The sequence below is a fragment of the Cheilinus undulatus genome, linkage group 8 (assembly GCF_018320785.1).
Source record: "Cheilinus undulatus linkage group 8, ASM1832078v1, whole genome shotgun sequence".
Classification (NCBI taxonomy): Eukaryota; Metazoa; Chordata; class Actinopteri; order Labriformes; family Labridae; genus Cheilinus; species Cheilinus undulatus.
Window position 1 is genome coordinate 26,574,570 of NC_054872.1, and position 26,503 is coordinate 26,601,072.

At 37.8% G+C, this 26,503-nt stretch overlaps 2 protein-coding genes across 2 annotated transcripts; both read right to left on the bottom strand.

The window, feature by feature from the left end:
* Positions 1-1,338: 1,338 nt before the first annotated feature.
* On the bottom strand, positions 1,339-2,012 carry LOC121513150 (ictacalcin-like). The gene is made up of 3 exons (XM_041792706.1): positions 1,983-2,012; positions 1,597-1,736; positions 1,339-1,510 (listed from the first exon to the last, which is right to left on the bottom strand). Exons 2-3 carry the CDS (start codon positions 1,729-1,731, stop codon positions 1,385-1,387), a joined length of 261 nt encoding a protein of 86 aa, XP_041648640.1. The 5' UTR covers positions 1,732-1,736; positions 1,983-2,012; the 3' UTR covers positions 1,339-1,384.
* An 8,541-nt stretch (positions 2,013-10,553) lies between these two features.
* LOC121513887 (ictacalcin-like) lies at positions 10,554-11,858 on the bottom strand. Its single transcript, XM_041793904.1, has 3 exons — positions 11,502-11,858; positions 10,810-10,946; positions 10,554-10,704 (listed from the first exon to the last, which is right to left on the bottom strand). Exons 2-3 carry the CDS (start codon positions 10,939-10,941, stop codon positions 10,582-10,584), a joined length of 255 nt encoding a protein of 84 aa, XP_041649838.1. The 5' UTR covers positions 10,942-10,946; positions 11,502-11,858; the 3' UTR covers positions 10,554-10,581.
* Positions 11,859-26,503: the final 14,645 nt, after the last annotated feature.

Sequence of the window (26,503 nt, forward strand, 5' to 3'; positions counted from 1 at the left end):
TAGTATTTTAATTTTTTGTGAAAATATGTTACGTTTAGAATTAGTTTTCAGTAAAATTCTACTGTTAATTTCGATCCTCAGCTGTTGTCATCCAAATCTACGAGCCGTTGTTGCTAAACGTTTGAACTGTGAGACAGCGATGACATCATTGCCCACGGCCAGAGTAGTGTCCGAATCATTTTTGTGTTTTGAAGTTAAGTCCACTATATAGTCCACTATATGCTGCTCACTTTATAGCGAATAGGGAGTAGGGAATGGATGAGTGATTTCGGATACGGACTGTAAATAGAATTGGCCAAGGCCTCTGTAACATTAAGCGTTTGATTACAATAGGCTTTTGAAGCCAATCTGTGGTGGCCTCCAAATTAAAATCGCTGTCTCAACCGAACTTTGGATCAACCTAACATCAGACAAGAGCCCACCCACTGAGCTCGACTTCCTGTCAGCTAAGCTATCTCCTAAGCTAGCCTTCTGGTTGACACATAGGTAGTGTTTGCCTGTCAAGCTATCTGTCAATAACATGAGAGGCGCCAAACAGTGTGCGTATTTATATCTATCTATCTATCTATCTATCTATCTATCTATCTATCTATCTCATATGTATGAAGAAAAGGCTTATTTTAAGTAAATAAAGAAATTTAGTTTTCTTCCGTTTGGCTACAAGAATGACATTTCCATGTTGTGATCAGCAGGGTGCATGTGTTTCTTTTCATTTATGTGTTTTTGCATTAAGCTATTGTAACACTCTGCAGCAACTCAGAAGATCTGGGGCTTTTGAGAAAACAATCAGGGCATACATTAAGCCCTGTCAGCCACCCCCCTGGCTCTGCCTGTGTACCGAATCAAAAGTGCAGATCATGGTGAGGTTTGTCTAGCTTTTTTTAAGACAGGTATTTACAGCCACATGTTCTCTCCTGTGACAGGAATTTGGATGATGAGCAGTTCAGCAAGTTCTGAAAAATTTGCCCCCGGTAGCCCTGAGGGAAAAATCACAGTTGCAAAAACACTGGAATGAGTTGAATGAAGAGCATTTGACGATCTGTCACACTTATGTAAGAAATGAACAGATACAGTGTGAGCTTGAAGTCTTATTATGTCTAATTTTACCCAAGAATACATAAAAATCACAAATTGCAGATATGTTTTCAGTTCTTCATCATTTTTGTCTGGGATTCAAAATCATTACACTTTTAGCCAGCAAATTTGATATCACTCAGAGTGTTTGAGTAAATCAGCCTTTTCAGAACAGGAAAAAGGAAAATGCAGGAAAAGAAAGAAAAATACATACTTTTAGTTCCATATAAAAAATCTGAGTGATACTGATGCAAGTAGGGTCATTCTTTTTATTCAGTAAAGAGTTACAAACACATGTGGCCCAAATTATTTATTTTCCCTTGCAGATGATGGTGAGGACTGATACCAAGGCCATGAATTCTTGAAAATCAACAACCCCATCCTTGTCTTGATCCAGCTTCTGGAAGAACTCACATACTTCATGCTGGCATTTACACTAATGAGAGAAGAAAAAAGGAGTGGTTTTGAGTTAGAAACACCCATATCATGTCAAAAAGATATTCATAAAGCTTTCTTACTCACCTCAGCGATGGGCATTTGATCGTGGAGCAGCTCTGAAAGTTCTCCTCTGGTCAGAGTTTGTTTGTCTCCTTCTTTTTTACTGTACTTCTCAAAGGTGTCAATGATGAGCCCCATTGACAGACAGAGTTCTGACATGGTGGCTGAAACAAGAAAACAGTATTTAGATCAGAGTGAATGCATTTATTTGCAGTTGTATGATCATTCCTGGATTGAACTAACTCTAGACAATCCAACCAGGAATGAGCCAAAGATGAATAACCCAGAATAAGGCATCGCACATAAAAACAAAACTAAAAATGCTCTCTTCCCCTGGAGCTACATAAATCTACAGTATTCAGCTATTTGGTTAAAAAATCTAAAAATGATATGAAAATATTTTCACTCACCAGATTGTCTGACAACTTGTTTTGAGAAAGAAGAAGAGGAGAATCTGGGTATGGAGCACAGAGCCTAACCTGTTTATATAGAGAGACACACCCTGAATCCCCCTCCCTTCCTCTCTCCTTTCTACAGAAGGATGCCAATTTTCTAGAGGCATGAACACATTCTTTCTTGTTTTCCCTTTAACACAATGCCTTTCGACCATTAACACCGAGCACAACATGTATAATGGTGTGAACTTGATTCAGTCTAGATTATGAGGGAAGATCCTGATCTTCAGGTACATGGGGAAATTTGTTTTGAAAACCCAATTCTACAGTTTTTTTTAATGAAGATACTGAAATTCACTAAAGCAGTCTTAACTGAGATTTTTTTCTAAGCTGAGAATAAAAGTTTAGGGAAATATTTGACTTCAAACAGCAATGTTGTCTTCATTTGCATTGTTTTGAACAGGCATCTGCACAGTCACCTATACTTTCTTTCCAGGTATTCGTGGCTTTAAACTTATCTTGTGACTCCACAACACTTTCCTCAATATGTAAATGTCTCTGCAGGCAAGCGGTGTAATTGCATGTTAAGCATTGTTTGTTTGTTTCTGCCTGTCCTTTTCTGCAACTCTCTCTATTCCATAACAACAACACAGCTTCAGCAGACGGCTGTTCAGCAAATTTTTCTCCGCCAGTGTAACTTTATTAAATGCTGCTTTGAGCTTTAGCTACACATGGTGGATTTATGCTAGGTACAACAAAGAGCACGGGCTGGACCCACCCTCTTTGTAAAGTGTCTTGAAATAACATTAAAATAAATTTAAATAACAACAAAAAATAAAAATTGATTGATTGATTAATTGACTGAACGTTATTTGGAAGGTAAACAAGAATCTTAAAAAAAAACACACCCAACTGAATATCTGCCTGGGATATCACTAGTTAATCCAACACCAGTTCAGCTGGCTCACCAGTGCTTCTGTGCATGTGTGCGTTGACACTGATCGCCACCATCAGTAAACATTAGCTCGTCTCAGAACCAACAGTGTAATAGTACTATGTAATAACAGCAAACTGCTGTGTCTAATGTATAGGGTAATACTGAGTGTGTGTGACCGTATGTCTGCTGCAGCCTGTGTAGGCTAAGTAAACACCCATCATATCTATGTGGCCAGCAAGTGTTCATCTTAGCTAAAAAAATGACAAAAATACAGTTTTGAAGGCAAAAGATAAAAACAACTGTGACCCAGAGGTTACAAGCAGGAGTCACAACACTAAAACAACAGCTTAGCAACATCAGCCAGTAGGCTACTATTGTCAGGTACCAGGTTGACAGAAGTCCTAAGATGACAGACCTAGACCCAGTAGCATCACTCCCAGGATTCATCTCCTCCCTCAGTCATCTTTTGTTAATAATTTGATAGAGAGCCTCCTGGTGGTGGAATAAAAATACTCTGTGACCCAGTGACAGAAAAGTTAGGGCAATAAGACATGTATGCCTATGGCATCATTGAGAACTGTATTGGGAGCTCAGACACAGGCCCAGGCTTCATCAATGCAAGCTTGAGTTACTGATCAGACTGATACCATATAATAACAAAGAAAAGTAAAATTACACGTCATCACCAAATATTGTGTGCAATATTTCTCCACATGTCAGGCTTTATCATGATCATTACCATGTGTAATTTAACCAAGGAGTTGGTCCCAGGTTGTAAATACATTACAGCCATTTAAGTAAACATGTTAAATGAAAATTAAAGCATAGTTTAAAAAATGTTCAAACAGTGTGGAGGATGTCTTCATCTGCAGACCCAAAAGACAAGGAGGCACTGTAAGAAGTTGTTCTTTGACTTCTTCTGGACTTTTTAAACCATCCAGTCCTGCCTCCTGTGGAACAAGCCCCTGGATACGCAACTGAACCCCAACAACACAGTCTGGATCTTGTTAACCGGCCCCTGTGTGTAAGAGAGGACTGCTGCTGGTGAAGAGCAACACTAGAGTACCCCAAGGAACTAGTATAGTTATAGTAGCTTTTCTTTTCACTCTTTTCAACTCAGACTTCCATTTCAACTCTGGTTCTTGCCAGCTCTGAAAGTTTTCATAGACTCCTCTTTTGTTAGATATATCAGCAACAATGACGGAGAGCTTTGCCACCTGCAACCACCTGAAGCTCAACATCAGAAAGACCAAGGAGGTGGTGTTGGACTCATGAAGTACAGGGGGCCTGTAGGTTGTTTGCAATCATGTCATCCAGAATGTCCTTTGGGGGTCAGGAAGTGGGGTACAGTGATCAGGAATGAATGGGATTTGAAGAAAGTTAGTAGTTAACAGCTCTAACTTCTACACTAGTTTTATAATTTAAAAAAAAAAAATTGAATGAATACAATAAATTGAATACCAACCCAACACTTTACAAAACAGTGATTCTTAGCTTAGTATAAATGATTTACATGCTGAGAAAGAAGGAAAAAATCAAAGATGTGCAAAAATATCATCCAACCTAGGTGCAAAACTGAACATTTCAGGCATTTTATGTGCATTTATTTTTAACTATCCAGTTTCAGTTTTTATCTGTGCATTACAAAGCCTCTCCATCTTTGTAAAGCTTGTGCAATTTTATTGCATTACACACAAACATGCACAAGCTCCAGAAAGGTTTAGATCTGACCCATAGTCTAATTTCAGTAAGACACACCTTGAAACCCATCAAGCAGGTGACATTTTCATCAGAGGCTCAGACCACTTCACCTGTTACCTTTGGAGGTAAAAGAGCAGTGGTTCTACTTTAAGCCTACTCATGTTGCCTTCGTTCTTCACTTTAAGGCTTAACCCTGGGACAGGTACTTATTAAAGCCATTTGTACCTGAAATATCATTCGTCAGTCACTTCACAAAGCCTGTGACTTGAGGTTGGGGTTGGAATGTAGACTGTGAAATTCTGCTTCAAGCACCAGCTCCATCTTTATAATAATGGTGGCTTAAAATGCTAGCAGTATCCAGCAACTGCATCAACTCTCACTACCAGTTTTACTGGAAAGAATCAGCAACCATCCATTAATTCCACTTGGTTTAAAAGTTCCTAAAAGTGCCTGGATAGTGAAAAACAAAATCAGTGAAAAGCAGAAATGCTATCATGACGTAACCTGACATGCCAGATGGATGTGTTTCAAGGATACTCTAAGTAAACTTCATGAAAAGTCACAATCTTGTGGTGGGGTTCTTTGGGTTCTGTTAACCAGTTGGATAGCTAGCATTGGAAGCTAGTGAGGCCTTCACATGGGCAAAATGATCATAAATGTTAGTGACTCTGTCAAGGCCCCTTGAGGGCAATCACAAACTCCCTACGCGAATACCTGTAGGATATAGTTCTTTTAAATATTGCTTATGTAGATGGAAAACTAGAGGCATTCACAAATGCTAAAGGTCACCAGTAATCAAGGTCACATTTTCAATCCATGCACTGGTGTTTGCTAGTGTTAGCGTTATCCCACTTAGTACTTTTGTTGCAAATCATTGCAGGTATTGAAGGGCTAGTGTTCACAGCTGATGCTTTAAGTGCCTGCAGATCATTTTCAATACAAGGCCAATGTATGACCACACACTTACAGCACTCTCAGTTGAAAACAGTTAAACTTTTGGAACAGCGCCACTCTTGTCAGTGCCACGTCTCCTTTACTGATGAATCAGAATCAAGAAGCGGCGAGAATTAATATACCAGCTTTGTCAGCAGGCAGTAGCAGAAGAGAAACTGATCTGACTCATCTTTTCAAGGGTTAAGTTTCCATGTCTACAGCTGCCTATTTCAGGACAGGATTCCCTTGCATTGGTTTTAGTTAAGTTTCTTGGTGATCTTTCCTTGATTAAAGGAAATATGACACACATACAACTATTTAAAACAATATGACCAAGGAAAGCAGAAATCAGCTTTCATATCCTATCAATAATAACCACTGATTAGAGGGTTCTGAATCAGAGGTTGTGAGTGTAGCCAGCAGTTCAGGCACAGGCCCTAATACTAACATCTGTCTAAGCGTTCCTTGTACAAAATGTGAAACACCGCCTTGGACACCTGAGTGACTAATGACATAGAATCAAAATCCCTTTAAGATTTCTGGCATTTTCTTTTACATAAAAAGTCAATGGAGCATGAATCACAGTATGTTTGAATATGGTGTTGATAACTGTCCATCAAAGACTTGGACAAAAGCTCTCTCTCCCTCACACAGACACACATGCCATGGTTCTCCATAAGGGCTCATAGGAGTCAGGCAGCAGCACTACAGAGTCCTCAGCTATGTTACAGCTCAACACAAAGTCACTTTTATTTAACTTTATTAAAGTCTTTTAAGACAAACATGTATTTTTACTTTACATCTGCTCTGATTCACTCTCTGCTGTCTGTCCCTCAAAGGGAAATGCTTTAAACCAATGGCCTTTGGTTTCAGACAAGGCATGGGATCAGGTAGTGATGATATAAGAGAAAACTAGTGTGGTGTGACAGGCAGGTCTGCATTCTTTGAAACAATCCATGGCATTTTAAAACTTCAGTGCTCCAGCCTTTTTAAATCCTTTAAATCAGCTGGTTCTTTAAGATTTTCCACACAGTTTTCTAACTAACCTTAGTTTCTTGAAATCTTACAAAGTTAAGGATTTTTTTTTAATTCACCCTTGTATTCACATCAGTACATGAGTAACAAGGACTCTTCAAGAGTAAAATGACTTAGGATGTGTTAGTATTCAGAAGTACAAACTGAGGGTTTGGTTAAAAAAAAAAACAAAAAAACAAAGTAAACTCAGAGGTCACCGCTCTTTTTCTGTATCTTTTCTCATTTGCTCATGTCTGAACATATAAAGTAAACTGACTGTCCTTTCTAAATCAGCTTTTATAATATGCTGGGTATGCTTCCATTCATTTGTGCATATCAGAACCAGCAAAGATTTTTCATGAGTGCTATTCATCTTTATTATTTTATCAGGAATAAGTCTGTGCAAATACTTCCATATCAAAGCTGTGCTTCCAAAAGAAGTGAGCTTCTTTGCAGTTATGTAATCCTAATGAAATTTGAAAGTCAGATGGTGGGAGCAGGTCTGTCCAAAGAATTGACTGGCCCCCTGACAAACCCAGAAAATTGGAGCAGCATTGTTGATAGCGTCCAGGCTAACAGTTACTTCATTTTTTTAGTTAAAAAGTGTGACAAACTATCATTGGGTTCTGATGTTAAAATCATTTATTTGTGGCACTTTTTAACAGCTTTTAGCCACTTTTCCCACTTTTGCTACTATTATTTGCAAATTTCCATCTATTTGTCAGTTTTTTTTGCTCATTTTTGCCACTTAAAACCAATTTCTTTACAATATTTAACCACTTTTTTCTGCCCATTTTGCCAATATTAAATCCAGTTTCACCACATTTTCCATCAGTTTTACCACTTTTAAACAATTTCCACCACTTCTCTACCCCTTTTTGCCACTTTTCAGCTACTGTTGCCGCTGTTTACCAGTTTATGCCACTATTAACCCCTTTTCACGACTCCCTTTACCCATTTTTGGCCATGTTTGCCACTTCAGACTTATTTTTGCCATTTGCAACCCCTTTTCAACAATTTTTTTGCCTATATTTTCAAAAAATAGTATTTGGCTGCAAAACCCAAGCTAGTGAACAAAGTCTGTTCTACTGAGTGATACCGTATGTTTGCAGAAATATTGCCTCTCTGTATTTCTATGGTCTGTATTTCTTTAGATTTTAGCCAGAAATGTGAAGCCACTGTTAACTTTACTCACTCTATTGTACTTGTTCAAGAAAACTGAGTGTAATCTGTTTCTTGTCATTATTCAATAAACTGAATGGCACAGGGAAGGAAAATTAAAAGGCTGGGCTTTTTAAGATGAAACATTTGGACACAAGGGGGCAGCAGTGGAGAGACTGAATGAAGTGCCTACGGTGAATAAGTCACTGATGACCATATTTGATGTAAGAGGACACACCACGCTTTTACTGACATCTGAACAGGTGTATAAAGATTACTTCCATGTCTGAATAATCAAGAGAATGTCCAACTCTCAAAGTTTCTTTGTTTGAAACATCAACATTTGTTAATATACTTGAGTATTCATATTATAATGACAGCAGTGTTAGATGTTATACATAAACTGACACAAATTTTTCTAATTCAAGATTTTTTAAACAAGTTTCCCAAATAAAAAAAATCTTAAGACCATTTCACAGCATTAGAGTTGTACTGACACTCTCGTTATGTAACAGTTGGCATCTATGCAAGTTCCTCCTCCTGTTTTTCCCCTGTATCCGTTACAGGGAGCTGAACAAATCTCACAGTGACTATGGTGGATTGTATTTATCCTAGTTTTCCAGCAGCCTGTGTTAATTTGATAGATCTCAACATTTTTTGGTTTCTAAGATCAGGTAAGTTCCTGAGTTACATGTAGATTAAGATCTGCTGTAAGGCACCCTAGAGCACTGGTTCTCAACCTTTTCTTCCTTGGAGTCCCTCTGCTTGTATCCAAGAAAAGCTTGGCTCCCCTAAAACCCATGTAGAAGAAAAAGTGATACATTACTGTCAAAAGTCAACATGGATTTTACTTATTTCAGTGATAAAACCTGAGAAATTAGGTCCACACAGTCTACAAGACCTTTGTGAAAACTATTTTAGAAGAGCTTCATCATGACTTTGGTTAATACATCAAGTAGTGCTGTAAGTCAATTGAGAAAGTTAATCCATTGTTTTCCTAGACTTTGAAATTAATTAATCTGATATGTCCATTATTGAGAAAAATTGCATTACTGGTCGATTTTATAAAATAGTAACAAAACCATCATAAAAGACATGTCCCTGATTGGTTTCAAAACTTTTTATTAGCATTTAAAACAGGAGAAGTCGAGACAAAGGGCACTGTCCACTTACTCGTCAAGCTATGGTGTTAATCTGATAATAATTAATAATTATGGATTTTATCCATACATCATACAGTTTAAGAGCACAGAGGGTTTTTATGTGTTCTTATTAAAGTTACAAAGCTACTTTAGCCCGTTGTGTGACAGCATCAGAGAATGAATGATTAAATGATCAAAAATCATGACAGCACTTACACCATAAAAAACAACTTATAGAATCTTCTCAGTGAAACTGAGATAACAATTTGCACTCTGATTTTTTATGTTTGGCCCAAATATCTAGAGAAAGTGGGACCTAAATATGACATTGTACTCGAATAAACTGAATATTTTTTCATTTAAAATTTCTAATCATATTTAAACTAATTGCTTAGTAAAAATGAGAACTATTTACTCTTTCTTTTGCAATTATCTCACCAATACATTTATTACACATTGGCTTTACACTATATTTTGTATGCCTTTTCTTCTCAAATGAATCACACCCATGGTATCGTGGCTGGTTCCGCGATTCAGTTTGGCAGACCTATCATATTATAGCCACGCCCACTTCCACAGACAGATGATCACTAACTGTGTGTAACTTCACTGATGATGCAAAAGTGTCTAACCACAATAATACATGGAACATGCACAAAAGAATCTTAGCAGTGATTACTGCAGAACAGGCAACATCCACATACACTCATACACCTCTGACTTTTAGTCTAAAATGCCCAAGGGATTGCTGGGAAAATTTGGTGGAAAATTCTGATTCCTAAAAATAATAACAAAGAGCTGAATTTAATGGCTCTAAGCATAAAGGCACCATGCCCACCTTACAGTGCAAACCCAGTGTTTTTTGGGCAGAGTTTAATCATGTTTGCATAGTTACTGTGAAAAATAATTAATGTAAATCTAATGTACCCATTATAATAAAATTATCTTACTTACTTAACTCCTTTTAGTACAACTTTAAACAATTTGATTGAATGTAATATACTTTTAAAAAATCATTCTATAGTGCTCATCAGAATCTAATTTTGGCTACATTAACTTGGACAGAGGCGGTGCCCCCCTACCCCAGGCGCTGTTGGACTCCGTGCTGGGAAACAACGCTCTATTAGAGTGGATTCAAAACTTTGTTTTTTCTTTTTCCTATGGCACGCCTAAGCTCAAACCAATATCCCACACCATTTCCATGTCTATAAATATTAACCTCTTTGCAATGTCTTAGAATATCTTCCATGTTTTTGTAAATTCATAGTAAAAAAAGTGTTTGTACAAGTTCCGATCGCACACCAAGACTTACCTCAAAGCACACCAGTGTGCCTCACCACACCATTTGAGAGCCACCGCAAAAGTGTAAGAATTTCATGGAATAAAGCTGGATATATATGATTGTGGGTATAAAATGATGTACTAAACATGTGCCATTCATACTAACAGGATACCAGAGTAGAGATAGACTTAATATGAAAAAGCATAATATTCAGAAAAGTTTATTTTATGACTCATACAGTCAGTCACAGGGGGAAAAAAGTTTTTGACTCATCTAATGTTCCCCCCGGCTCATATTCTGAAGCACTAGTGAGTTTTTCTCAACAGTCCTTTGAATTATAAAAGTTAATGAAACAAATCCACAGCAGACAATAAGTTTTATCATTTTATTTGGTACAAATAAACCCCATAAGAAAACTGTGAAACATCATGGTCAGAGTCTTTATTACTCATTGCAAATGATAGTGAGGGTTGCTACGAAGGTGACGTACTCTGTAAAATTAACAACACCGTCCCTGTCAGAATCCAGGTTGCTGAAGAACTGGTCCAATGCGGCTTGAGAAGGAGCCTGAGATAAAGACAGACATTACAACAGGTAAGTAGACCATCAAGTATATCCTAAAAGTGGCTTAAATGGCATTTAAGGCTCTGTTTTGCAATCTTTTTAACTCACTCCTGAGCAAGGTATTTCATTGCGGAGCAGCTCTGAGAGTTCTGCCTTGGTTAAACTCTTTGCATCTCCGTCTCTCCCAGCGTACTTGTCAAAGATGTTCCTGAGGATTTCCATTGCCTGAATGAGTGACATGGTGGCTAGAAGAAGATTTGTTGACAGTTGAGTTCAGTGTTCGATAATTTATTTAGACAAAATTATGGTATTGCATGCAAGAACTTTTCTGTACTGGATGATCAGCATTCAACAGAACTGATTAATTGACTTATGTTTTCTTTGTACCCGACAAAAAATACTACAAAACTGCAACTACTGGTGTTAACAAAGCAAATGATCCAAAAAAGAAGCAAACTTTAATGGTAGCGGACTGTTACAACATCTTAACACAGCTTTCAAACTCATTTGGCCTTATAATTGTCATCAGATGTTGCCAATAGTCTCACTTAACTTCTCCTTTTTTTGCACAACTTTGAAACAGCTTTGTACTAAATTGTAAAAAAGGCCCTGATTTTCCATCGTGGACCTCTTCAGATGCAGCACACAGAGCATGAACCACACCCAAAACTTCATTCATATGTTTAATTTCAGAAAATCGTACTGTACATTTTTAGTTTCAAATTCTCTGGCAACTTCAGTGCAAAAATAATCATTGCTATATTTGAAATGATAAATTTTAAAGACATATTTCCACTTACCAGAGCTGTATGAGGATGTGTGTGGCTTGAGAGGATGAAAAGAGGGGTTTGTGCAGAAATCATGGGCAGAACTTTTTTATATAAAGGCGGGCACACCCTACATCCAAGTCCGTCCCAGATGTCTTTTCCCTCTTTCTCCTCCCTCAGCTGGACAGAAAAAAATACACCAACCAGAATCAAATGCTGGAATGCCTTCCCTCCAGTAAAATATTCCTCTCATACCAGTTGTAGCAGCATTGGTAAAGTAGTGGGGATTTTTGGAATTCTGAGGTTAACTTTGAGTGAGAACTTCATCATAACACATCTCATTTTTCCTCCAAAAGTCTATATGTAACTGCATGTTATAGCCAGATTGATACCCTGGTGGGTGGTGAAACATAAGAGTGGCATGATGAGGGGCAGAGACGGCAGCACAGACAAAAGAGGAAGCATAAAAGAATGGGGGTAGGCGTAGTCCAGAAACACCATGACTCACCAGTGGAACATTTTTTTGGAACACCAAATAAGCCTGAAGTAAACCATACTGTGTAAATTATCCTGTTCCTGTATCCCTCAGTGGACTCAGGCAGACTCAAACACACTGAAAACCATCAGATACACAAATTATATAACTGATTCAAATCTGTGCTGCTCATAAACCCTTATTCAGGCTGGATTTTTACACAGAAGATGTGCTTTGTGAGCTCTAAAGTGGGAAACTACATACAAAACTTCTCACGTATTCCCTAGCCTGTATTTGTTTGACTTGTTGTATAAAGCCTGCTGTAAAACTCTTGATCTATTAACGCTCGGCTTATTTTTTCTCATGTTTTCTGCTGAACTATTTCCTGTTTTCCTCATCCAAATCAAGGGCCTTGATCCAGCCTCCCTTGAGCCTTCCTGTGAAACATATTCTCGTGCTAAATGAATTTACATGACTTGATGCACAGCTGCTTGTGGTACTGCCTTTGTGGATTATTCAGTTAATTACAAGGAAAGGCTCAAAGATTAGCTAAGCCTGTACTTTGCCTCTGAGTTTTACCCTAATTGTGTCTAAACTGTACCATAACAGCCAATTAAACTCGGAATAGCACCGTGGACAGTTCAAAATATTAAACTCCTTTTCAGTATAAAAGTTGTATCTTTTTTTGTAAACTTTTAAGCACTTCTGAAACAAGGTGTGATACATCGGTTGCCTGTCTCACTGCTCTAAATCCACCTCAGTCCAATCCTATTTCACCATACAAATTTCAAACAAATGTTTGTGTGATGTACTTTACAGGAAGAGGCGGTCCTTTGTGAGCAAGCACCCAGTGTGAAGCAAACGTCTCTGACTGGATAGAAGGAGGAGTTGATGGTGAGGTGAGAGATGAAAAAGATCCTAATTCCTTGTTTACCTTATTCAGCAGCACATACACATGTACATCTCTAAAAACTTCTAGTTCTAGATTCATCTCATACAAAGTGAAATAACCCCAGCTTTTTGTTTTCATCCTTATGATCACAGCTTACAGCTCACTAAATCTAAAATCCAGCTTTGAAATGATTAGAGTAGTGAAGAAAAATCCCATTTGCAAAGGCTTCCTGAGCCTTCATTCTCACTCTGGTTCAATACACACAACCACAATCATGGGGAAGATTGCTGACTTGACAAATGTCCAGAAGACAATCACTGTCATCCTCCGTAAGGAGGGTAAGCCACAGAGGGTCACTGCTGAAAGGGCAGGCTGTTCTCAGAGTGCTGTATCAAAGCACATTTATGGAAAGTTAACAACAGGGATGAGCTCAGCCTTCAGAAGATTGTCAAACAAAGCAGATTCAAGAACTTAGAGGGACTGAGGCTAGAGTCAGAAGATCACAGTGTCTCATCACATGTATGAGCTTATTATACAATAGGAATATTTCTCAGTGCATCTTTCAACATTATGGAAAGTGTCTCTGCAGATAAAAGTCCTGTTTACTGAGATTTATCGTAACTTAATTTGTTTGCAACCACAGAGGGTATAAACATGGATTAGTCTGAATACCCATTGGTTGCTGAAGTGGACCTTTGTACCCCATTGGTGGTTGTTGCCATATTTGAAAGATATCTTAGGGCATTCTCAAATTAAGCATGATTGTTTTACACCATGCCCCTCTCTTACATCTCCCACTCCCCCACTGGTGTCCTTTTACTTTAGTAAATATGTCACCTGCCCAAGCACACTTGCACACGAACACAGTGTGATACAGTAGATGACAATGTGTATATAGTTTGTTTGTAACTCCACCCAGAAGAAAGAGGAAGAACAGACAACCTTCACGCAGATGAAAGAGTCCATCCTACAGGCCTGTATGGGAGTTTTCATTGTTTTGATGCCAACTTCCACATCTACAGTACAGCTCAGGGGATGAAATGTGTCAGTACTGTGTGGATGATGATTTTTGTGGAGACAAAAGACGTTTAGACTTGTGATAACAACTCTACAAATTGACAGGTTGTGTACTCGGATCTGGCTGCATTCACATCTCCCACAAACTGTGCCCGAGTCCACATGATTCATGCAAGAGACCCGCAAGCAACAACAAGAGGTTGGTGCAATTATGATGAAAGACATTAGCTTGGATTCTGCTAAAGTGTCAGTTTTATCAGAACTTGACTCATTAAAGGAAGAACAAATAAGATCATTAAGTTTTTTTCTTTTAAAAAAACAACAAAAGTCGTGTACTGACATGTCTGCAGTTGCCATGGTTCGTGTTATGCAGTTCTATATGGATTTACTCCTCGGTAGCGGCTACATCACATGTTTTGTTGCTCTGATTGGCCCATAAAAATGTGACAGACAGAACATTCATCCAGTCACCCTCAGAGTATTTTTTCAAAGCCTCTGCTCTTTCCCAAATGCTGTGTATGAGAGGTTTTCCAGATGGATGTGTAAAACACATGAAAAGTGAAAAGATACAGCTACTCAATCACTGACTATTTTTGAGTGCTATAGTATTCAGTATTTTTACTTTTACTTTCGAATATTTTAAGGGAAGTATTGTACTAAATTAAATTTTTAAAAAGCATCAAGTGCTGAGTAAAAAACTAAACATTAAAAGATCTAGGCTTTCTGCTGCTCCAAAGCACACAGTGAGAAAACAAGTCTGCATCACATCCAAAACAGTTGTGCATTTCACCTTAATTTAGGGTTGAACCTTTACATATTTTGGGGATTTTATAATCTCTTTTTGTCAATTCACATTGAAAAAGATCATATTTTACTGTATAACCCCTTTAATATCAAAATACACTCCCTATAAAGAAGTAAATTCCCCTTGGATGTTTTACTATTTTACTGTTTCATTGAATTTATAGATAAATCATGGTCAGTATAATTACATGTTTTGACAAAAAAAATCCTTTTTAAACATCTACAAAGTAAGCCCACAGCATGATGCTTGCACTGTCATTGACTTTGTGAGGACGGCCTGATTTAGGCAGTTTTACACGTCCCATATTTCCTCAATGGACTGAACTGGATGTTCAGTGCCTTGGAAATTTTTTTGTATCCATATATTCATATAATATTTATGCAGTCACTTATTTTACCTTACATGTTGTTCTTTAATTGATATTACTTTTTAGAAATCTGTTTTCACTTTGACATTAAAGATGGGGTGTTTTTTTCTGTCAAAAAGCTAAACTATGTTGACCATGACTGATTTATATAATCAATGAAGGGGTAAAACACCCAAAACATATACATACTTATACATGCACTGTAACCTATAAGTAGACAATGAGTCCTCTAGCAGCCAGATGTACTTTGTGTTTAATTCTTTTTTTTTTTTTTTTTTTTGTTTACAAATTTTAGCAAACTATCACACTAAATAATCTGCAAACTCCCAGGCTGAATGCAGGAGAAGAGGAAACTTCTTCACTTACCCAGTCTATCATTGCTAAGAATTCTGCACTGATGGGGGCGTGGCTGGTCTGAGGGGCAGGATGCTGGATGCTGCTGGCAGTCTACTAGACAACAACACAGCTTGTTCTCTTTCTGAACTTAACCTCTCCACTATGTTTGCTGTTTTGGTGCCTTTAGGGAACTTTTCATGGTAAAATATTGTGCATACAAATATTGCTGTCTGTGATGTTTCTTGTACCAACAGACCATCCAAGTTTCTGTGCTTCATCTTTTCAGTGACTGAATATTTGCCAATATAATTCCTTTGTTAGCAGTGCTGAGCATGCGTTGGCTTCACTGCATCTGGCTTGTAAGCCTGTTTATTATATGCTATATATTAGTTTTCTAGTTGTCCTGCTTAGAAAATCGAGAGTAACCATAATAAGAGGGCCATCTGTGTATCTGGTCTTCCCCTTCAAAGAACTGTTAGGGTTGCCAACCGTTCCTTGAATAAGGAATTGTTCCTTATTTGGAAGCTAAAGTGCATGTTCCTTACTGAATTGATTTACTTTTGACCCATCTAAAAATCAATGTCTTTATAGTTTTTATTCTAATGAAAGCATTACAGCTGCTGTTGTCGCTCTGCTTGGAACGTGAAGTGCTTTTCATTGCCCATTGAGAGGCCTCAAGTTTCCACTATGCCCTTTCTCACTGACCAATGAAAATCATTTTTAGTGATGTTGCCCAATGGATGCTTAGATACTGCAGAGAGACAAGTTTTGATAAAACATTTAGCTGACATGGAGGCAATGTCTGGCAAATATAGCAACCTAGCTACAGAAAACAGACCTAGTTAACATAGCTAAAGCTTAGCTCACAAAGCAGCTACTTAATCTATGTTGGTGCGCTACATAAAAAAATATAAAACTGGGAATACGTTGCATCGGCAAGTTACAGCACTTCCTTTTTGAGTTATATGGTGTCTCAGATGAACGGTCTGTGTGAGTGACCATCAGAAATGTATGGTCTGCAGTCAGACCCTCTCAAAAAATGGTGACTTCCTAATCTGCATGACAGCTAGCTTATCTGAAATTATGCAGCAGGTCCTGTCAGTATGATAAGCTGGGATAGCGTGTATGGACAAATCAGTGTGGAACATTGTTTGCAGTGCATTATTACGGTTTTTCTTTTGGTTAAAACAGCAACAGCAAGGCATAGATGGCCTGAGGTTGGGTTGAGCCCTGTATGCATGGGCAGCATGCATGGTTAGTGAGCTCAGTCAGCGCAATCATGGCCACCCAAAAGGGAGGAAAAAAGGGTGAACTTTCTAACCCTAACCCTGCCAAACTGGGGGGCCCATGGAGGTGAGGAAAATCATGGTCCATTATGAAGTGAATCTATTATTACTTTATTTTATTTTAACCAGAATAACAACCACTCTTATAAAAGAAACAAACAAAAAGAAGGATTTTATTTATTTATGCCGAGGTCAAAATAGTCCTTTTTTAAATTGCAAACCCCTTTTCTAAACAGATTTACTCTTTTTTGCTAATATTTACAATGTGAATGGGCAAATTGACTTAACCATTTGGAAACCAATGTCAGACTCTATTCAGAAATGTCAGCATGCCAGAAAATAAAGTAGAAGACACAACTTCAATAACTGAGTAATTGTAAGAAAGAGGCAATGAAAAGAATCATATGAAAAGTGGCAAAAAAATAGCAAAACTGGTTAAAAGTAGCCAGAAATTTAAAACAAAAATATTAGTAAAAATTGGTATAAAAAAAGAAAAAAAAAAGAGGTAAAACAGTAAGGCAAGAAGTTATAAAAAAAATTGGCAAACAAATGCTTGCAGTACTCACAGCAATAACTTGAAGGGGGGGGAAGTTAAGTATTGCAAAAAGAGAAAAAAGGGCTAAAATGGGTTAAATGTGGCAGAAAAAAAAGGTGGTAAAAAAAATTGTTACAGATTGGCAAAAAATGGTTTAAAAAATGCAAAAATTTAAATTAAAGTAGCAAAAATGAAATAAAAGTGGCAAAAAAATTTATTAAGAAAGGCAAAAAGGGGTCTGAAATGGTTGTAAAAATGGTGAAAAGAAGTTAAAAAGTGGCCAAAAATTGTTAAAAGGTGTGAAAAGGGTGCAAAAGGTGGAAGTAATTAGTGAAAAATGGGTTACAGAGGCAAAAAAGTGGTGTCAAACATAGATTAAAAGAGGATTAAATGGGCTAAAATTATGCAAAAATTGGTCAAGTGTGGAAAAAAAATGCAGCAAAAATAGGTGGGGACAGTGGTGAAAAGGGCATAAAAAGTGTCACGAATAAGTAACTTGAACATGAGGACCAAATATAGCCTGTCACACTTTTTCAGCTCCATAATGAGGTAACTGTTAGCCAGGACTGTTAGCTGATAATAACCTACAACTGGGAAGGGCCCATTCATTGGGGTTTTCAGGGGCCCAGCCAATTGTGTGGGTTGGCCTTAATGCAATGCATGATGGGACAGCTGAATTGAAAAGTTGGCTCCCAGATCAGTGTGAATGCTTACTACATACTCTATTTGGCCTCAGACTCAACATAAGTGTAAATAGTATTTAAGTATTTGGTTCTGACAAAATCGTATTAACATTCAATGGACATCATAAAACTGTACACCAGAAAATGACTGGACTTTTGTGAACCAAAGTTACACTTTTCTCCTCACAAGAACAGCAGTTTGAAATGTCTTAGTTTTGGTCTCAACTGGTTGGTTTTACTTTGCTATGTGCAAAAAAATCTTCAAAAATCTGTGACCTTTAGGATGTGATAATTTAGGCGATGATCTAAGTGTGGAGAAGAGGGACTCTGTTTTGGGTGAAACAGGCCGCTGTTGTGTGATGTTGTGTTCACGCTGTCTCTCTTGTGGATGAAAAAGCTAAGAAAAAAATCAATTTCAACTCTAAGGCCATTCTGCACATATTTGTGTTCAAATATGCATGTTTGTTTACCACAAGCTTGTACCAAGAGAGGAGGTTCTCACAGAGGAAGTAGCTTGATTGCAGAACAAAGTAAGAAATGAGAGACTATGTCAAAATAGGAAAGAATTCTTTCACTGCTCTCTCCACTTCTCTTTATCTTTTGGTAAAAGTCTCTCTGTTTCTACCTCTTTCAGATAAGAATGCACTTTAAAAACATTTGATGCACACATGATGTCGACAATACATTCTTGTCTGCTTTCAAATGGGAAGAAAACCCCAAAAGCATCATATGAAAACAATTAGAGTCCCATGATTAAAAAAAAAACCTCCTGGAGCCAAGCGGCTCCACTTGCGTAAGAGTTCATTTGAGTTCATTATAGTTTATGAGCTCTGGTTTGGCAGAATTTATCACTGGAGAGGAATGAAAGGACAACATGTAACTTAGTTCTCTTTTCAGCGCTGTGGTTTTAGTGAAGAAAAAAAAAAAAAGCTTCTACTACCACCAGCAGCTGGGTTTACAGTGACTTATGATTGGGTGACAGGAAATATGAGACCCACACAGAGCAGCACAAAGAAATCAAGTTTGTGGAGAGCATGACTCCCTCCATACCTTCCTCTCTTTGTGTCTTTGTCTGTTCTGTTGTTTTACAATGTTTTGTTATTACTCATGCTGAAGCTGTTATTGATTATGTGCTCTTACATAACAAACTATTTTTTTCTTAGTATATAATTTGATACTAGCTAGTTAAAGAGTAAGACATTTCTCATTGTTCCTTTATAGCAGTGGTGCTCAACTGGTGTAACCTCAGGGCCAGTCACCACTTCCTGAACAACTGTGACAAAATTTCTGAAATTTTGCAATAACTTGAATTTCTGTAATGAAAAGTGTTAAAATTTGGACCTGCATGTGGGTGAACTAAAAGAAAGGACATACGCAGTAGAGGACATGGATTTAAATGTAATATTTATTCCATAAGATTCATGCTTTGGTGGTTTTGTGGAAAAATTGAAAAATGTACTTTATAATAGAAAAGAAAAGAAAAAGGTTTAAATGTGTTATGATTTTTAACAAAATATTTAAAAATTGCATATCATTGAAAAACAGAGATGTACAGTGCATTTAGAAAGTATTCAGACCCCCTTCACATTTTGTCAGTTTGGTTACTCCCCACATTCTGCTCGCAGAGTCACTCACATGGTGCTTTTTTTTTTTTTTTTAAAGGTTTATTTTGGGCATTTCTGTACCTTTATTTGACAGAGTTGGAAACAGGGACTAGAGCGGGGAGAGAGAGACATGCGGTGAAGGGCCTCAGGCCGGATTCGAACCCGGGCCGTCCACGTACATGGGGCGTGCCTTAACCACTCGGCCACCTGCGCCCCTCACTCACATGGTGCTTTTAAGCAGATTTGTGCAATATGTGCACAATTTATGCACAATTTAAGAAAGTGAGAGTGAGAGAATTAGAGTGCAAAAGGTGCCAGAAAACGTTTTAAAGAGTTGACATGCCCCATGCTCGTTTCTATCTATAACAGTTACAAAAGTGACTTCTAAAAGTGAAAGAAAACTAACAAACAAATAAGTGATATAAACATAGATTTTCTTTATTTTCAGTAATTTTGCAGGTGACACTTTCAATCAAATTTACCAGGTGCAGATTGCATCACATTTTCTATCTTATGTTGTCAATGAGGATACGGTCACACATATCTTTTTTGTTATATAACATGGTTGTTATATTTCAGATGATTCATGGCCAATCTTCACTTTAGTCTTTTTTCCACGTGATAGAGGAGTCTGATCAGAAAAGCCACACCGTGAGTAAATTCTCTGATGTTGATCATCCCATCCTTGTTCCTGTCCAGCTCCCCTAGAGCCTCGTCCAGCGCCTCATCTGTGATTTGATCCTGGAATCAATCACAGGGAAGAGCATTAATGCTGAACAACACACAAGTGAATATGTTCTGTGTGTTTTTGCATGTGCATTGTGTGTGTTTGAGAAGTTTCTTACTTTAACATCTTTGCATGCGATTTCATTATCCAGCATGGACTTAAAGTCATCCATGGTTATAGCGTTCCCACCATCTGCATACTCATTGAACAGCTCCACAAGGGTTGTGATGGAATCCTCCAGACGAGACATAGTTTGAGCTGAGCACAAAGAGACAAAAAAAGGACAAAAAGGAACATTTTTAAAAGTAAGAACTGACAGTGTAAGAGTCAGAAATTCACTTCAAAACAAGGCAAAAAAGGAGCACACTGTAACCATTTAGCTTCTTCAAGTGTACAACCAAAAACACTTACAAGTTAATGGACTGAAAAAGTCTTTTAGAATATTTTAATTCTGGGTAATACTGCCGTACCCAGAATTAAAATATTTGAAATGACTTTTCTGAGTGCTGACTTGTCCCTTATCTCAGAAATTCAATTCAAAGCCCGAAAAAGGGACAAATTCAGTGGGCTAAAAATAATGCTGTAGTCAAAGAAAGATGCTTAGACCTACAATATTTCTGCATGTAGTAATAATAAAAAAAATCATCACAATATCAGATACATTTCTACAATTGTCCAGTCAAGAATCTAAATATTTTCTTTCCTTCCACTAAACCCCCTTCTTTTCTTCCATCAGGACTCACCTTTGGGTTCTTCAGGTGATGAGAAATCAGGTCTTTGAAACCAGCTTGGTCCAAGACGAGACTGATGTCACATTTAGAGGAAAGTCTCCTTTTATAGCTGCTGACACATGATGTCTTCCATATGTACACACATACATGTACAAGCAGCACACATGTCATATGGTGATTCATGGGTTGAAAACCTGTCCCACTCCCCACAAACCTGCTGCACCTGTCTTTGCGTGTCTTTAAAGAATGACCATAATCATTGCTTGGGGGGCTGACTGATGTTTGTGTTGCCTATATAGAAAATGCTTGCATTTGTTGACATTGCACACATGTGTATGCATGTTTATGTGTGTGCAGAAACGTGTTTTGTTAACAGATAGCATTATCGCTGTCAGGCAAGTAAAACCTTCTACATGAGCTTTAAAGCAGCACCTACGGCAGAAAAGATATTTACATATAGGTAAACACCAAGAAGGTCACATAAAGATGATCTCACCGCCAAAGGGCTGCAGTGCTGCATATATCACTTCACCAAAAAAGATATTTACTTATCAATTAAGGAAAAGTGCAAATTTACAGCTTCTATGAGAATATATCTAACCACATTTAATATCTAAGCTCAAAGGCAAAAAGACATATTTAATCTAATAAGACAAACACAGAACTGAAGTAATTTAAGCTGCTCTTAAAGTAATTACAAAGTATTTATCAGTTGTTAAAGTATTTTGTTCCTTTTTCGAAAGCATTGGTAATAAACTACATACTAGTGAAAATTTAGTAAAGCATTAATTTATCATCTGTAAAGCATTATAAACATTCATTTTATTTCATAACTCAATTACTAATGCTAATGCTTAAGGCGTAATAATTCTCTGTGTTTTATTTGCACATGGTTATAAACAGCTTTCTGTCCTTACTCTGTTTTTATTTCATCCATATTTCTTCATGTTCCCTATAATCCTGCACCTATGGACCATATATTGCAATACTACCAATAACTGTGGAGGAAGGGTCTGGCTGAAGACCGTAGCTCTCAGACACTCCCTCTAGCCGACTGTTACTGTGAGATGCTACATCTGTCAGAGCTGAAATATACACAAAAATGTTTTTAATACAATTGGATTAAACTTTTATACTTTAATAGAGCTCAGTAAATAATCTGCTTTCAGGAAAAAACACTTGTCCTACATGAAAACATTCTAACTTTACAAACATAGCTTGCATTGCTTTGTTAGCCATGTAGATAAAAAAGCTGTTGGTTATCTACATTGCTAAAAAAAAAAAAAAAAAAAAAAAAGCTTTGCTAGCCACATCTGTAATGTAGCTACATAGCTAAAATTGCTACATAACATGGCTCATTAAGCTCATGAATATCTACCCTAAGAGGCTCTGAAGCTAATATTTTCAAAGCTTTACGGTTACCAGTTGTCCCTGATTTTTGGAGAAAGCTGTGAAATGCTGTGACCCTGATGCAGGGTCACAGCAGCTCTTTGAAAGAAAATACTCTGCTAAAAATAAGATAAAGTAAAATTAAAAAAAATCCTGGATCTAGATTTTTTAGGAAGAAGTAAAAATGCACAAGTTTAGTGAACACAAGAAAAGGCAGAGTGGAAAAGTTACAGATGAACAGTTATGTTGCAGAGTTATGTTGATGCTATTTAATTTCTGGTTCCTTGGTACTGGTATTAGTTCCAGTATTTGATCAATTGTTAACATAATAAAGTCTTAGAATAAGGCAACAAGGCTGTGTTTGATGCCTCCCGCATATTTTTGTCAAAAACACATACAATACTGAAAACACCCCCAGTTTTCACTTAAGAAATCTGGTCACCCTAACGTAGCTGTTTTCTACATAGGTCAAGTAGTTATGTTAGCTTTAGCTACTTTAGCTTTATCTAAGTTTGCTTAAGATCACATTGCTAACGCTAACATAGCTACATTGCATATGTAGTAATGTTAACTACAAAGATACATAACTTTACGGGGCAGTGTTGAGCAGTAAATGCAACAGTGTAAGCCAGAGCAGCAAAACACAACAAGGCAGATTTTTACTTGAACTTTTAGAGTGAATACTGACAGATATTGAGTGAAATGTTATAAACAATGAACAAATTTGTGATGTTAGCTCACTATGGCACAGAGACAGACAACTGCAACAAATCTGCTGGACACAGCAGCAACTACAAAAGCACTCAGAGAGTGCAGACCTCTGCCATAAGCCCTATCTCCCAATAGTGAAGAATCCTTTAAAAACACTCCTGGATCCAGAGGGTGATCCGGATCACTCCCAAAATCTAATTCACTGATTACTCCCTCCTCGTAGGGGTGGAGACACGGTGAGACAATGCATTGGCTTTGCTACGTGTGGACTGTCATGGCAGAGGGTGAATATTCCTCTATTCCTCCCAGCATTGTGAGTATACTCGCTACAATTCGCTGTCTTTCTCTCTGTTACGCTCCGACTCGTCTCCTCGACCAGGCGTGCGTCTTGCAAACTCTACAAACTCCAAAACTTTGAATAAGTTACACATGTCCGCCATCTCCTGGTGTAAAGTTGTACAGTGCAGACCTCCGCCATTAGCCCTATCTCCTAATAGTACAGAATCCTTTAAAAAATTCCAGGATCCAGCCACTTTTCACCCTGGTTCCAGATCCAGATCAATCCCAAAATCTAATCAATTCTTCCTTATGCCATTTCTGACATTTCCTGAAAATTTCACGAAAATCCGTCCATGACTTTTTGAGTTATGTTGCCAACAAACGGACAAACAAACTAACCAATGAACAAACAAACCTACCCGATCACATAACCTCCTTGGTGGAGGTAACAAGGAAGCAAATTAATTTCCAACATCCAACTCATCTTAACTGACATGAGTATGCCAGCAGAGAGAGCTGTGTCAATAACAATTTACAGATCTGTTTTTGTGTGTATAGGGAGTATTAAAAAAGCGTTAACCCTTACCACACCCCTTTGCTAATGCTTAAATTATGTATTAATGAACTATTTACAGCTGTGTTTATAAATCAGCTACTTCATGATGCTTTATAAACGGTGAGTTTATGTTTAACCAATTCTTTTCGCTGAAGCCATCAGCACAGGACTTGAGTGGGCAAAGCAGTACCGTCCCTCCAAGAAAACCATCGCCTTTGTCAGAGCTGGGGAGCAAGCAACCCCTACAGCCAAAAGAACACCTGCAGGCATCCTGACCTCTGCAAGAGACTGGCAGCTGTTGGTGGACCTCGAGCGGCAGCTGAAGTTCCCCAGTCACATGGCTGTTACCACCCTGCATCCAGACATCGTCCTTGTGTCTGAGAACGCCAAGCAGGCTATGCTGCTGGAGCTGACGGTCCCATGGGAAGACCGCCTGGAAGAAACCTTTGAGAAGAAGCTCTCCAAGTACCTGGGACTGGTCAGCGACTGTCAACAGGCTGGATGGAGAGTGAGGTGCCTCCCAGTGGAGGTGGGTTGCAGGGGTTTCGCAGCCCGTTCTTTGGCCAGAGCCTTCAGCAATTTGGGTATCGAGGTAGAGAGGAAGAGGAGAGCCATCCGCAGTACAACTGAAGCGGCAGAGAGGGCCTCAAGATGGTTGTGGCTCAAGAGCTAGCTAGCCATCTGGACACAAGCCGAGGTCTGATCAGCCCCGGCTGGGTCACCTGGATGAGGGTGTATGATGTTGAGAGACCCGAAACACCCAGTGGTTCCAGGAACATCACTGATGATGTGTCCAGAGGCATCAGCGGATGTATTTTTCACACTATGAATGCATCATCATCGTGACTGATGTATTCGGGGTGACTTTGGCTCAGGCGGTAGATTCAGTCTTTCAGCAAAGCATTTAAAAATAGAAAACTTCAGAAATAATTCAGGCTAATTCATATACCAGTAATCAAAGATTATTGTATACATATCTCTTTTTTCATATGTGTACTTGCATGGTATTTCTTCTGGCATCTGAGTTTGAATCACTTAAAAGGCAGATCCTTAATGGCATGTGCCAATAGATACAATGAGAAGATATAAATAACCTTTCATTATTATTATTTATTATTAGTAATATACAGTAGTTTATTTATTCAAACATGGTTTTAAATATTCCCCCATATAAAAGAACCTTACCTGCTTTTGTAAACATTTCCAAATATATTGTCCAAAAGGAACCCACGAGTCAGCTAAAATCTGTGGCTACTTTAAATATGCTTCATTTAAGGTTCTGTCACCCTCATTGCTTTTCTATTCTACAGAAATAAAGCAGTCTTTGAAATGGAAAAGTGGACTTCTTTATTAATGTTTTGTATCCATGAGGAGTTATGTAAGCACGGATATCTTATCATCTCTTATATATCTCATATTCTGTATGATCAAATCAGGGCTTTACATTTCTAAAGAGTTTGTTAAATGTTTGACTTTGTGAGTGTATGAGGAGGTTTCGGACTGTATTTGATAAAAGCGCTTATACATAGGGGCTTCCTATTGTTATGGCCTATGATCATTTTTGTGTGTGAAAAAAAAAAACAACAGGAGAAGAAGAAAAGAACCGGCTTTTTGTCTGCACATCTGCAACTAGAAACCTGTTTGGTACTCTACATGTCAACAGAAGAAAAATGACTGCTCTTTAGCACCTATAGACTTTGTCTCATCTTCCCCTCCCATCAGATTTGCTGAGTCAAAAAAATGTGTGTTTATGTCTTCTTTTCTCTTTGTTAAGAATCATCCTGGGTCTGTGACTAAAAGTGGTGCTGATACATAACTAGTCACATCACATGCTACACTGTGTTTTTAAATTATTGTTTTTTTTTTTTTTGTTGGTTAGTGCTATCAGATACATTCATTCCTGTTGTTGTCATGATTACAGCCTCAAAGCTAACATAAACAGAACAGACGTGAGCCTATTTTATAGCATATGCTAAGGCCTGCTGATATTTATCCCTTTATGATTTCTACTCACTGAGGCAAAGTGTGCAGGGAAAATATCATATTCCTTCAAACTTTAGTCATTTTTTAGTCTTATTAGTGAAAAAATATGTAAACACAATGAAACAGTGCTCAACACATCCAAAAGATATAGGACAAAATTAGCAACTGTTTGGAGTCATGGTCCAGGTAATGGGATTTATATTAGCCCATTTATTTACTCTCTTTAGGCCATGTGCATATTTCCTTAAAAAACCCTCTCTGCTGAGTTGGCTGCCATGCCAGGCAGGTGATCCTCTTTTAGGCTGGGGCTTCAATGAATATGGAAATCAACAGCATAAAAAACATCAGTGAAAAATATCTGTAAATGGCTATGAAACTCAGGGAGGTGTCTGATGGACTGGCAAGAAATCATAGCTGCAATTGTTGTTTGTATGCCACACCTGGCAGAGAAAAAAAAGGGTGGACAAAACAGATAAAAGCATATAAATACAAGGATGTTAAATGGACTTGACAGAGGTGGACAGGTAGCTATTCCTGGTTATAATACAATAAATCACTTGTATTTGTCTACTATTCTTTTATGCTGTGGTCATGAATCTGTTTATCTTTCCACTTAATTTGATGCAAAGAATGTAAGATACTGTGATATGCTCTTATGT

Coding starts and splice junctions, on each gene's coding strand:
- LOC121513150 (XM_041792706.1), bottom strand. CDS start 1,731: ATGTCAGAACTCTGTCTGTCAATGGGGCTCATCATTGACACCTTTGAG. Junction 1,511..1,596: donor ATCAAATGCCCATCGCTGAG/GTGAGTAAGAAA, acceptor TTCTCTCATTAG/TGTAAATGCCAGCATGAAGT.
- LOC121513887 (XM_041793904.1), bottom strand. CDS start 10,941: ATGTCACTCATTCAGGCAATGGAAATCCTCAGGAACATCTTTGACAAG. Junction 10,705..10,809: donor ATGAAATACCTTGCTCAGGA/GTGAGTTAAAAA, acceptor TCTTTATCTCAG/GCTCCTTCTCAAGCCGCATT.